At 36.6% G+C, this 13,224-nt stretch overlaps 1 protein-coding gene across 1 annotated transcript in view; it reads right to left on the reverse strand.

Moving 5' to 3' along the window:
• Positions 1-3,058: 3,058 nt before the first annotated feature.
• The window catches only part of CLOCK (clock circadian regulator), a 63,682-nt gene continuing 53,516 nt past the window's right edge, over positions 3,059-13,224 (reverse strand). Inside the window, exons 16-23 of the mRNA XM_050895773.1 lie at positions 13,069-13,210; positions 12,581-12,681; positions 11,564-11,653; positions 10,489-10,647; positions 8,729-8,935; positions 7,248-7,456; positions 6,680-6,962; positions 3,059-4,515 (exon numbers count right to left, since the gene is read on the reverse strand). Of these exons, the coding sequence (XP_050751730.1) occupies positions 4,318-4,515; positions 6,680-6,962; positions 7,248-7,456; positions 8,729-8,935; positions 10,489-10,647; positions 11,564-11,653; positions 12,581-12,681; positions 13,069-13,210 (1,389 nt within the window). The 3' untranslated portion in view covers positions 3,059-4,317. The remainder of the gene's footprint in view (positions 4,516-6,679; positions 6,963-7,247; positions 7,457-8,728; positions 8,936-10,488; positions 10,648-11,563; positions 11,654-12,580; positions 12,682-13,068; positions 13,211-13,224) is intronic.

Here is a 13,224-nt window from a genome sequence, read left to right on the forward strand (position 1 = left end):
TAATTATTAAAACTAGTCTCTTTTCCCTTTTAATCAAAATAACCATTTTTCCTGCCCTCTGACAGTATATCTAATTTTAATAATGATTTCAAATAGAGAAACTTATGAATCTGACATGTTTGACATCTCCTGATGCCATGACATTTAAAACACTCATAACAATACCCGGGTTAAATCTCTGGAAATATAAATGGTTCTTGAATCGACTTCAACATTTGAAAAAGGCCACATCTTTAAACCTTCAGAACATTTTCACACAAATCATAATCCTAAGGGACACTTAGAATTATTGAGCAGGCAAATGAGCCTCCAGATGATTCTCTCTCATAGGCAACTGTGCAACTTAAAAAGTCTGCTTCCAAGGAAGCTACCATCGTTAATCCCTTCCCCTGGCCATATAAAACACAAAGCCAACCGGTTTTAGAAGCCTTTTTAATCTTGCACTTTGAGCCTCAAAGGATCACCATATTAAAGAAACATTTTCCAGAAATGTCTCTCTTGACAGTTTTATGCATGTTATTCCTCGATGCCCCCCCTTTTAACAGTTTCACTGACTAAAGAAATAAACTGTTTTTCAAATAGTCTTTTCAGTAAAGTGCTTGTTATTACTCAAAAAAAAAAAAAAGAGAAAGTGCTATTTGAGTCTTAAGAGAATTTCTTTTTCCTGTGAAAAACTGCCTGATATAGCTTTATTTTATTCATTTTTACATAAAGCTGAAATGAAACCTATCTCTTGTAAGGATACGGGGTTACTAATTTTGGTGTTTGGCAGTAGGCAAGATGCCCGCAGAAGGTGGTGACACACTGGAACCATAGTGCAGAAGGTAAACCTTCTAGATGAAATGGAAGGCATATGGAGAGCTCCTACTAGAATCCTTTCATATTTATATACAAATATAATATATATTAAATATAATATAAAAATAGCTATATTTTTTCTCTGAAGTTATCCTAGAAGCTTTTCTTCAACTCCTCACCCACCGCAGGCAAACAACGTCTGTCTCCTAAACTCCATGCAACTATGCCGTCTTTTTCACTCCATTATGTATCATCACCGTCCCATTTCTTCATCAATAACAATCCTCTCCTTAACAGACTCCTTCCCTTCTGTCAGAGTCGTTCTGTAACGTTTACGCTCCAGAACCTGCAGCATCACAGCATTCATTATCGTGCTATTGATTAGGATGTTGCAAATAAGTCTATGACTGTAGTAAATGAGTCGGGCAGAAGCAAAAGGCTCATTAAGAAAGAGGCAATAGCCTGGTCCTCTTCCCACTAAGAATCAAGGACAGTTCAGCAACTGATTCAGCAACAGGGGAAGCTGCAGACCCTTTAAATATACACTTTTTAGTCACTAGCTGTGAAACAAAGCATCTGCATACTTGCACAGAATCTGGACCAAGTTCTACTTACTCGCTTTTGTAAAAAGTTTGCCTGATTCGTGGCAGGAATTTTTCAAATGCGTGCTATATTTTTCCAGTTTCTTTGAATTTCCCCATCTTCTATACTTTCTCTACTAGCTGGTAGTTCTGTAATTGAATGACCTCTCTCTGAGGTTACAAAAAGCTTCTTGATCAAAGCGTACATTTCTATAGTTCTCTTTCAGCAGTCACGCTATTGTCATCATCTAATTTCTCTCTCACCTAGTTTAGCCTTTTTACCGACAGACCTGTAGCAGCACACCAGAGTATTTGGGAAGGGGGAGATGGGAAGAGAAGTTTAAATGAAGCTTTATATAAAAAGCTGCATCATTAACCGTCTGGCTGGTATCTCTATTTTCTGTAGTTCTCAGTATAATAGCTTAATAAACCTATTTTACCACTATTCAGTAGTTCTAACAGCACTATTAAAGCTCTCCCAGTTTTCTTTCTTAGTGCTATATTATTATTATTGTAATTGGTTAAAAAAATTTTTATCTAACCTATTTTCCATTAAGCAAAAGTACTGATAGCACAGACCTCTAGTCAACGCAGCTTAATTTAGAAACAGGTGGAATGGCGTGGTAGGGAGAGTAGAGCAAGGCAGGATTTCTTTACATAGAACTTTACAGAAACAGGTTTCTGACAATTATTCCAGCCCAGAGAATGCCAGAAATCCCTTTAAAGAAGGGGAAGTGTTCCTTGCTTTGTTTGGTATTGGCATCTGTTCCTTGCTCCAGGTGGCAAGAGGCTTCTTGGAGCAGAAAGCAATCTGATTCTCTTTGGTACCGTGTTTCTCGCACTCTCCTTCCTTGTTCACTACTGCGCTTTTTGGTGCCAAACTCTTGCTTTATAACTGGGGAATAACAAAGATCTAATGGCGGGGCACGTGCAGAGGCAAAGGCTAGCCTCAAAACATAACCAGCTCTATCAAACGCTTGGCTAAACTGGTATTACCTTCCTGTGGGTTTGGTTCATCCAATAATACAATCAAACTGTTTCATAGTACAAAATAGTCCATCACCATTTGGTTACATTCATTCAACTCCTCCTCAGTATTCAAGATTAATCCAGCTTTCTCTCCCTAGTACTAATTTTAACTGCTTTTACTGTTTTTGTTTTTAATTATCAGATCTATCAGCATTTATTCATTTTCCTCTGAAGTTCTGGTTTCCACAAACTAGTACCATAAAACCCTACTGAACATTTACTTAAAATAGCACATCATATCTGTTGGAACTTTTTATTTTCTTTGTGAAGTGAAGTTGCCTTCTGAAGTCTTAGTTCAGTGATATCTCTTAAATCAATTGCCTGGTAGTGTTAAATGCAGTCATGATCTCCCCCAAAACACACTTTAAATGCTACGAAAATGATTTAAAAAAAACCCAACAAAAAAATCAGCTTACTATTCCTCCTCCGGCAAAAGGAGTTCTATACTTTTAGATTTTTTGATCTTTTAAGAGTATTACCTTCAAGGTCTGAGATTTTAGAGACTCCTCTGTTTCTGGCTAGTGTTTGAGGGGGAGTACCACTCAAAAATGCTCATGGTCTCAACTCAGACCATTATTAAAATCAACACAATACAGAAATATCTATGAAGTAGATAGACAAGTTTGGTTGACAATGTACTAAGACTTCAAAATTGAAAATGGTTACAGATTCAAGACATTGTAATTCAAGATGTTCAACATTATCACCTGAATTAAAATCAAGGCACTATGGGTTTTGTTGTTGTTGTTAAAATGACCCTGAATTAGTTCTGACTAATTTTTGAAGGAGAATAAAAAGATTCCAACATATTTTAACAAGTTACAATTCTCACCACAGAGAAAGTGGTTAAAAAGTGCCCAAAAGGTTATTAAATGTAAATATATTTTTGTGCAAATTACTCCTATAACTGAAACATTCTTGAAAATTACTGTCATTTTTTTTAAACCTTTTACATAAATATTTCCAACTATGAACTATATCAAAAGATAGCTTTGGGGAATAAAATTCCAAACCATCCGCAAGAAAGCAGTGCAAATTCCTATTTTTCAAATAAAACAATGAATTAATTATGAAATGATGGATGATATTCATGAATCTGAATGTCCTGAACCCTGATGCATGATCACCAGTTCAAACAGCTTCATCAATAATTTAACCTCGAGAAGTCAACTAACCAACACGCTATACCTCACCGAACAAACCCTGACATCACAGACAAAGCACAAACAAGAGACTTGTGCCCACATTGAGGGTGAAAATAATGATGCATCATGTTGTAAACAAAAGGGTAGAACAGAGGAAAATATTAGTCTGAGTATGGCGTGAGAATTTAGGGAAACATATTCAAACCTACAAATAACAGATTACATTTTCATGCATCATATAAAATATTTTGCTCTTTCTCCTTTTATGCAGACATATACACAATATTTTACAGCATCTGTACAACAGAGAACTGGATTTCACACAACATTTTCAAAGTATTTACTGTCCCATAATCATCTGAAAAAAATTAGATGGTTTTTGGACTATATTCCTGGCATTTTTTTCTGCTAATTCAAACAATTGCTCCATGTCCATTTTAATACTTTAAAAATGTACAGGATTGATAAAAATACCAGTATTTTCAGCAGCCCTCTCATTTCAGTCACATTTTGAGATTTTACCTGGACAAATTAACGCATGGCAGCAAATCTTTTAGAACACAGAAACTGGGGCAACTATCAAAGTTGGCCATGTCCCCGTCATCATCTTGTGGCTTTTCCTAACAGATTCCAGAAGTTAGAAGTGGATCTCAACACTGTGGTGTTAGAAAGCCTTTGTACTGCTACCTCTGTAGCCTCAGTGCAACTGTTTGTGGAGCCGCCCCCTCCTGGTAGTTTGCTTCAAAAAGAGGCAGAGCCCCACACTATTGTGGCTGAACTTTGGAAGAATCAGTCATCTTGTCAGTTCTGTGTCGTGAAAATTGCTGCTGCTGCTGCTGCTGCTGCTGCTGCTGCGACTGATGCTGCTGGTGGTGGGACTGAGTAAAAGTGCTTTGTTGTAGTGGGAAAGCAGCAGAGAGGATAAGCTGAGCTGACTGATTTCCATGAAGTAACCTGGATGTCTAAAACATGGAAATAGAAAAAGATTATTTTTCCTGCTGTACTGAGAAACACAGGCCTAGCTGCTTTTTAACTTTTCGTAAGGGTTCAATCAAAATAAACTTCTGATTTGGTCATTTAAGCTGAGCAAACAATGCAAAGATTAGTTCATACTAATAAAGTTAATTAGAGCATCTGACCAATTAATAAAGCAGCTGTAACTGGTCTTCGTAATTTCCCGTGACAATGGGTAGGAACACATGGCAATTTGTTTCCATTTCAAACCACAAGAGCACAACAGGACTTAAGGAATCTATTTGAACAAGTGCAGGTGGCTGTCATTGCAGTCAAATGAAAAAACAGTGCATGCCTTGGCACAGATCACATTTATCCCCCACAGCCAAACTGAACAGTCAAAGAAACTGCCGCATTTGCAGACCCAAACATCCCCTTTGAAGATTTATTACGATTGGAAATAGTACTTAGTTTTAATATTAATCTTCTCGGAACCAAAAGATGATGGTTACTGAAGAAAAGCAACAAAGGATGGGTGCAAATGCACTTGGATGTCTCAATCCTGAAACACATTCTGCAGCAGAAAGTAAACTACATCGACTGCTGCACCTACAGAATCAGACTGTAAGAAGCCCAAAAGACTAAACTTTTGCCTGAAAACGTTTTAGTTTTTAACTTTTTAACTTTTTAGTTAAAAACACTGAACTTTTGCCTAGAAAGAAATTCTAGGACAGGAACACACCTTTGGAGATCTTCATCTTTCACAAATCTTCTGTTTCACCAGAATTAAGTCAAAATCGTACAAACTTTTAAATTGAGATACAGACACTACCGACCTGCTAAACAGCACTGTTGTTATAGTATTTATTTGACTTGTCAGAGAACACATTCAAATCTGCGCTCTGGTTTGATTCAGTTTAAGAGTTTCCCACTGCATAAATGAGTGCTGAAATGCAAATCACTAGGTATTCTTCAGCTGTCTTTTTGAGAGTCAACTTGTAGCTGAAAAGCCTTTGCCTGATGCATGACTGAAATTGGTATGTTCCCATGAAAGATTTTTTCAGCAAGTCAGTATTTTCTGTCAATGACCTAGTGAAAGAAAACTTTACTCAGCCCTAAACAGAACTGTAACCATTCCTTGTGCATATAAATGTAGGTTAAGCCTCCAATTACTTACTGCATTTGTATATATTCCACCTATGCACAGGATCCCAAATTTAGTGCAAATACGAGACCACACATAGTAAGAAATACTTGCAAAATAAGGATTTTTAATTATGTATACTCTTAAAGAGTAAAAAAAAAAAAGTAAATTTATGTTCCCAGAGTAGTTAAAGAATGTTAAGAATGTGCACAAACTACATCGTGATAGTTACACGGACTTTATCTTTCTTTGGAGAAGGCAACATCAGAGGCCAAATTAAGATTTTTTTTAACCCACGTCTTCTTGGAGGCACTTCCTCTCTAGTATTCTAGCTACCACACCTCCCTCACCAACATCACCTGCTGGGTGAGCTATGGGCCAGCGATTAACTGGGATGAACAAATGGCAACAGTTTTCCCCATCAATTCTTTCTACCTTCTGGATCTTTTTTTTTCTTTTTGAGATTTCCTATCTCTAAACTCCTTGGGTTTTGCCTTCCTTCTCTTTTGATCCAATCTCTCTTCTTCCTCCACTAAAACAAGGTTCTTCTCTACTCTCTGCTTACAAGGTTACTTGCTGCTCAGGCTCCCCTGTAGCCTAGACAGATGTTCATGCCTTGTGTCACAGGGACATGTCTTGCTTTGGGCTGCATGCTGCTTTCCATACCAACCAATTGTGTTTGAGATCATCTCTCGTACCTTCTTGCGTTAATATGTGAATGCAAGAAAACACAAGCTGTTTTAAAGGGAAGCATCTGTTTCTTCATCCCATGCTCAATCAAGAGCAGCAATTCAAAGGGAAGAAGATGTAAAATAGGACAAAGCATAGAGTGAAATTGCAGGAAAGACTACCTCTCCTTTAAGTAGCAAGATTTTAGAGAATAGCTACAGAATAAACTTACCTCATGCATCAGGCTTGTTCATAGGTTGCTATTTTAAGTGATGTTTTCAGATAAAGCACTTCGAGGATAAGCTAGCAATGCTGAAAGTGTCAGAACTTTGAAAAATTTGTAGAGAATGCTGCATTACCTGTAGGAATTGTTGGGGGTGCTGGGTCAGCTGTGGCTGAGCTGGTTGCTGAACTGTGGTGAGCTGCTGCTGCTGCTGCTGGTCTGGCTGACTTTGCTGCTGCTGCTGCTGCTGCTGTTGTTGTTGCGTTATTGACAAAGTCTGTGGCTGCTGCTGTTGGGCAGCAAAAGTGGGATAAGCTGTCACCACCTGTCCCATAAACATAGTACTTGGTACCATTACCGCTCCACATGCTACTGGGGCTGTGACAAGTTTTGTTACAAGTTGCTGACCTTGAGAAAATCTGTTAATAGAAAAAGACATTTGGAGTCCCTTTAGGAAAAAAAATAATTAAGCATCACGTGCACTTGAGAAACGCAGATTTGTCACGTTCATACTTTGCTATAACAACATGGGTTTTGAAAAGCCTGCAAACATGTTATTTTGGGCAAAGTTTAGTTTAACAGTTGTATCCATATATAGTTAAAATAATAAATCACACGATTTTTTAATGCTACTTTAGTTCCTTTTGTATATGATGTAGCTATGTAAACATATCATTATAGCAATATTGGTCTTGAAGATTTACCTGATTTGTCTATCCTGTGTAAAAGTGGTTACTGCAGCAGCATTCTGGTTATTGTTCTGTGGTAAGCTAGAAGGAACCTGGACCACATTTCCTGTTGTTGGCTGAGATATCACCATAGTGTTATACAAAGGTGCCGAGACTGTGTTCTGTGACTGACTGGCAAGAGAAGACTGTTGATTGTGTCCACTAAGCACATTTTGTTGATTATGCTGAAAAGAAAAAATATTTTATGAGATAGTAATTTGAAAATAGCCAGGTACTACAGCTGTCCTCCTCATTGTCATTGCCCATACTTCACAACTGCCAATGTTCTTCTATTACAAATGAATTCTTAATTTAAAGTACACAGGTATTTGTACTGACTGAGGATTTGGAGGTGGGACTGGCCCTCAGACATCTGAAAATCTCTTAGATTAACCTCTTCTCCTGCTCAGGTTATTTTTTTCCTGAATTTTTCAGCTACTTGCATACTGTTTGTTCAAGATCCTATTTTCCACTCCTTTAGCATCTCTGTGCCAGACTTAGACTAAAATGTGCACATCACGTCAATCAATTTCTTACTTGAAAGTCTGGAACTAGCTTACTGCTGAGATGGTAACACTGTCTACCACTAGTCTGCCTCTTCACAAATCTCAAAAAGAAAGTATGGAATTTGGATAAAGGTGCAGAGGAGGGTGACCACAGAGATCAGAGGTATAAGGAGCCTCCATGCACAAAATGGTCAAACCCATTAGAAGTGTTCAGCTTGAAGAACAGGCTTCTATGGAGATACATGTGACAGAGGACTTTGAAATCATGTATGACTGAGAAGATGAAAAGTGAATAGCTGCTCAATGTGTTTCTCAGTATATGAGCTGGGTGGCAAGTTTAAAAAACAAGCAATCATATTTCAGAGACAGTAAAGTTGTAGAACTCACTACGAGATACCGTGGATTTCAAAAGTTTACATGGAATTGAAAGAAACTGAATAAACTCATAGAAGAAAAAGGCTATTACTTTACAGATGTCATACACCTATGGCATCTCACTGAAATTGCTGAAGAGTAGAAAATTCAACTGCAGAATCACCAATATATGCTTGTCCTGTTCCTATGCTTTTCTACTTATTTGCTGTCTGGACACCGGGTTTCAAGCTCACCTAGTACAAATATCTCAGTTATGTGTTCTGTCAACAGAAAATTCATAAACATTCCAAAAAAGGCAACCTGAAAGTTTTCTTGATACTGGTCTTTCAAAAAAGCTACTTGTTATTAATTACTTACATGCCTAAGTCTTAAAATAAAAACAAGATCTGAAATGGCATTATCAAGAACATAAATGCATTTCAATTGTAAAACTTGGAACATGGAAGAAATTAATACGACTCAAAGGACATTGTTAAAAAAAAATTGGGAGGAGGATGTCAGGGAAGCTATTGTTGTGTTTCAGGTATGGTTTTGAGCATATATTCCATCCAGCAAAATCAATGATGAGACTTTTACCTGTGTTGCAGTACTCTGCAAAGGCTGTTGCTGTATCATGTGTGGAGTACTTATATGGCCTGTGTTCATCCCACTTGGAGCCTGATTAGCTTGAACAACTTGACCTTGCATGTTTATTGGCGTAAGCTGCTGAACATTTGAAGAATTTCCAGAAGCAAGCTGCACAGAACTGAAGTTGAGTCCAGAAGTTGACTGCTGCAAGAACATCTTAAAAAAAAAACCAAAACAAACCCACAAGTTAGCTTTTAAGAAAAATCTGTTAATTGTTCAAGATGTTTTAGAGAAACTAAACTTAATTATTTTAAATCAATGTAAGATAAAGTTTCATCTTAGTTATTAGAAGTGTTGAAACAGCATTGCAAACACCAAGAGCAAAAGGCCCAACTCCCATATAGGGTCAGTATTCAGAGACGCTACTGTAACTGATAAGAATCAGAATCCTGATTTTTAGAGCCCTAAACATTAAGGTTTAATATTTGTTCTTAAAGACAAAGTACTATTTAGAGACTAACTTGTTATGTAGTCTACAATTTTCTGAAGACAAAACGTATTTGAGATCACGTTTCTATTTGTAGATCTCCAGCAGTGAAACTAATTCAAATGAAGAAAATCTCAGAATCACTAGATCCAGGCATAGCACCAAGAGCATAATTTTCCTTGGCAATCAAGAAATCAGAATGATTATACTGAACTTTCCAACATTGTTGTAATAAACTGAATTCAGCACAAAAATATTTGAGTCTTTACAAAAAGTTAGGCCCAAGACTACAACAAGACAGGGTAATAAGGCAGAATGTGCAGCACTTAGATATCTTCCCCAGTTTCCACAGTCCTGAATAAGGTCCCTCCACAGTGCATGGGAAGAGAGCTGTGAATCTCTCCTTTTGAGGCATCTACAAGGCAGTCTACTGCTGGCAGGCTTATGCTAGACATGATAGAACACTGAAAATGGCACATGCCAGAAACTCCTACTCTTCAACAAAACTTAAGCAACATACTCAGTATTTCCAGGAAGTATTTTTTTCTACTCTTTATTCACAATCCACACTGAAAATATTTAGATTATTTCCTTAAGGTGTATTTTAGGTTTCGGTGAGGGTTTTTTTGGTTTTGTTTTTTTTAACTAGAAAAACCCCATAGGGTCATTCTTTTCTTGCAAAGATAGCTGATGAAAAGTGAATAACAAAATTAGAAAAAAATATACTGGTTAAAATACAGAAATCAGGTAGTCAGCTGCTAGACTGAGGAATGCATCCTCTAGACTGCTTGTCTTTCTGGCTCAGTAACTACTTCAGTATAACATGCAAAGTAGAACCACTTCACCAGGAGGGTGTGTAGGAGGACCACAGCCTGATAGTTAGGACAGTTTAAGAAACAAAAGGTATGAATTTGACACCCTCGAGCTAAAAGAGGAAATAAATGCTTATCTTGCACATTTTGGATTAATATTCTAACGGCTGCAAAACTCTGCAAGAAGTAACAACCACTGCATGCTTTTACATTTAGGTTTAGGCATAAACTAGGCTCAAGCTGCTCAACACTGCAAAGCTACACTGGGGCCCTTCCAGATACATTCAGAAGCAAAATGGCAGGTACCTCAGGAACAGTAGCTTCAGATGCTACGGATTTTAGGCACGTTAGGTCCAGATGGCAGCTGACAGGAAGTAGGGAGGATCACCTTGTGGAATTAAGTGCCCAAGTCTCATTTTACATGCCTAAATTCTCTACAGATCAAACCTGTAAGAGTTACACTAACTCACCTGGAGTCCTTGACCGTGGACAATTTGAAGCTGCTCTTGAATCTTACGCAACTCTTCCTGCTGCCGATGAATATTTGCCTCTATCATGCGTGTTCTTTGCTCTAGCTGGTCCTTTAGATGCTGCATAGCTCCTAATTGAGCTGAAAACTGAAACACAGGCTGTAGTGCAATGAATAAATTAAAAGCTGAGCAAAACTAATGACATTTTATTTATAAGCAGTAAATACACTCCTCCACAGTAGCAAAGAAATCAAGCACTGCTTTTCAAACTGCTTGTAACCATACTCTGAGGACAAATTCATTAGTATGAAAATGTCACAGAACTCACATTTAATTGATGTCACATTTAACTGATGCATCAGAATTGGTGAACTAAAAAAAAAAAATCCATAGCAAAAGAAATGGACTGGTGTCCAAATCACCAAGACTCTATAAAAAGCGTTAGCAGTTTACACGGTACTGTGGATGTTAAAGCTCTCTCAAGTTAAAAATTAGAATTTTACCAGTTTACCAAAAAAATTCACCCAGAGCTAAAACATATGCAAATAACTTGGGAATACCCTCAGTCACAAACTGTTGGAAGGCTGAGCCCACAGAGAAACGATGTTTGCCACTTCTATTCTTCTCTAGACGTCTGCTACGGGCCACAAGTCAATATAACCTTTTGATACTTACATCCTATCTACAGGACACAGATCTTCGGTTGGACTCGATACCACTGTTCTTATTTCACAAAAGTGTTTCATAGACTAAATTGCCTTGTGTTATAAGCATATGTGTAGAAAGTTACCAGCATAGTTGATGGATTTTTAAATTCATATCCTAAAATATTTTATCTTAAATTGTGTTTATATCCATGTTTCTAATGGCCAAGGCTGAAAACTATATCCACACAAGTAACAGGAAGAAACAAATAAAGGAAAAGTATCAAATTGGGGAATTTGCTCATTTCAAGAGAATAATTTTAAAGGTGAGTTTGGCACCAAACAACTCAATTTCTGAAAGAGAAATTAACCTTATATTCAGAACAAGACTGTTTAAAAAATAATAAACAATAAACCAACTTGATCCATACCTGGGACATGCCAGACTGGAGCTGTAAAGTTGCAGGCTGAGACATCGTTGGCTGTGCTACTGGTTGTCCAAGAGACTGGGAGCTTAAAGACTAGGATTTAAAAAATTGTTCCATAACTGGAAAAGAATGAACTTCATACTTGACATAAAATATTTCTTTACATAAAGTGTCAATTCCAAAATAGCATCATATGAAGATGTGATAAAAACAAGTAAATGTTTCCTGAAATATCTAACCTTAAATATTAGAGAATTAAGAACATTAGAGCAGTTGATTATATACATTATATATATATAATTTTTCCACTGCTAAAAATATATAAAAGCAGTAGGTATAAAAGAGGAAAAACAGAAATTACAATTACAACTGTTTTAAAAGTCTTAAAAAAAAAGTCTTTGTAGTAAGAAAAAAACTTTTCAACAAGTTTGGAAGTTGACACCTTTGATTTATTCTTAAATTAATGATTTCTAAAAATACATATTTTCATAAGCATTCTATTTTTGAAGTGAATGTATTAGTTCAACTGGAACATGAGCACAAAGTACATGAAGCATGATATTTTCTCATGTTACCAAGATTTCAGAAACTATATGAAAATATTCACTAATATTCTTAGAGTCATAAATGTATATGAATTCTCTATAGGGACACACACAGCATTATGCTGGCAATTTTATATATATGTATATAATTGCTCATATACATATATATATTAAAAATGCAGAATCATAGAAAGAAGTTAGGTGTGAGTGAAAGCAGAGATTCATATACAAGCTTGCAAATCCTAATGCCAAAAATTAAATACTTATATGCTTAATTACTGTATTCCCTTAAAATGTAGTATACCGAAGTTGCATACTGATGATACAATTCTGATAGGCACATGTTCAAGAGAAACTGTTATAGTTTAAATTATGTGTTTTCAGAAGAAATAAAACAAAGGTTATATGGATTTAATAATACCTTTTAAAGGTGAATTACACTGATTAAGTACAAAATTTTTCTCTGAAGAGTTACCTGACTACTCAGAGATGATCTTCTTTGTGCAGTCTTTTCATGACCAGATAAGTTTTGCCTTGGAGGAGTGCTAGTGTCCACTGTCATTTTAGTTGGTGTTGCTGACAATGTTCAGAGTTACAACAGAAAGAGACATGTTAATAGTAATCTCAATTCTGCAATTCAATAATCAAATCACAGGAAGCTTTTCATGAATAAAAAAAAGCTTAAGGCTTGGACTCTTTTTTTACCCTGACTATCCAACAATAATGCAATCTGATGGACTGAAACAGGGTGTTCTATGGTCTGCTATTGTACTTTTAGAAGTCACTATACAACCTCTGAAAATGAGTGATCAGCAGATTTCTGAACCATCAAAAAGGACATTTTCATTTGCACACTTTTCATAAAATGATGATTAACTGCTAGTTATGCATTTAATCAAAGTAAGTAAAGTAGAGAAAGCCTTCACTAGGAAGGCAATTATATTTTCAACAGTTGATGCTTACATGAATGATCTGATACTGCAGTATGTGAAGATTTTCTTGAACTCCTGGAGGAAGCAGAAGGTGTGGGGCTGGTATCAAACCTTTCCAGTGCTTCTTTGAGACTCACTGTGTTTATGTGATTGTCAGACCCAGAGTCCTGACTCTGAAGAGACACAC

The sequence above is a fragment of the Gymnogyps californianus genome, chromosome 4, assembly GCF_018139145.2.
Source record: "Gymnogyps californianus isolate 813 chromosome 4, ASM1813914v2, whole genome shotgun sequence".
In the NCBI taxonomy this organism is placed as follows: Eukaryota; Metazoa; Chordata; class Aves; order Accipitriformes; family Cathartidae; genus Gymnogyps; species Gymnogyps californianus.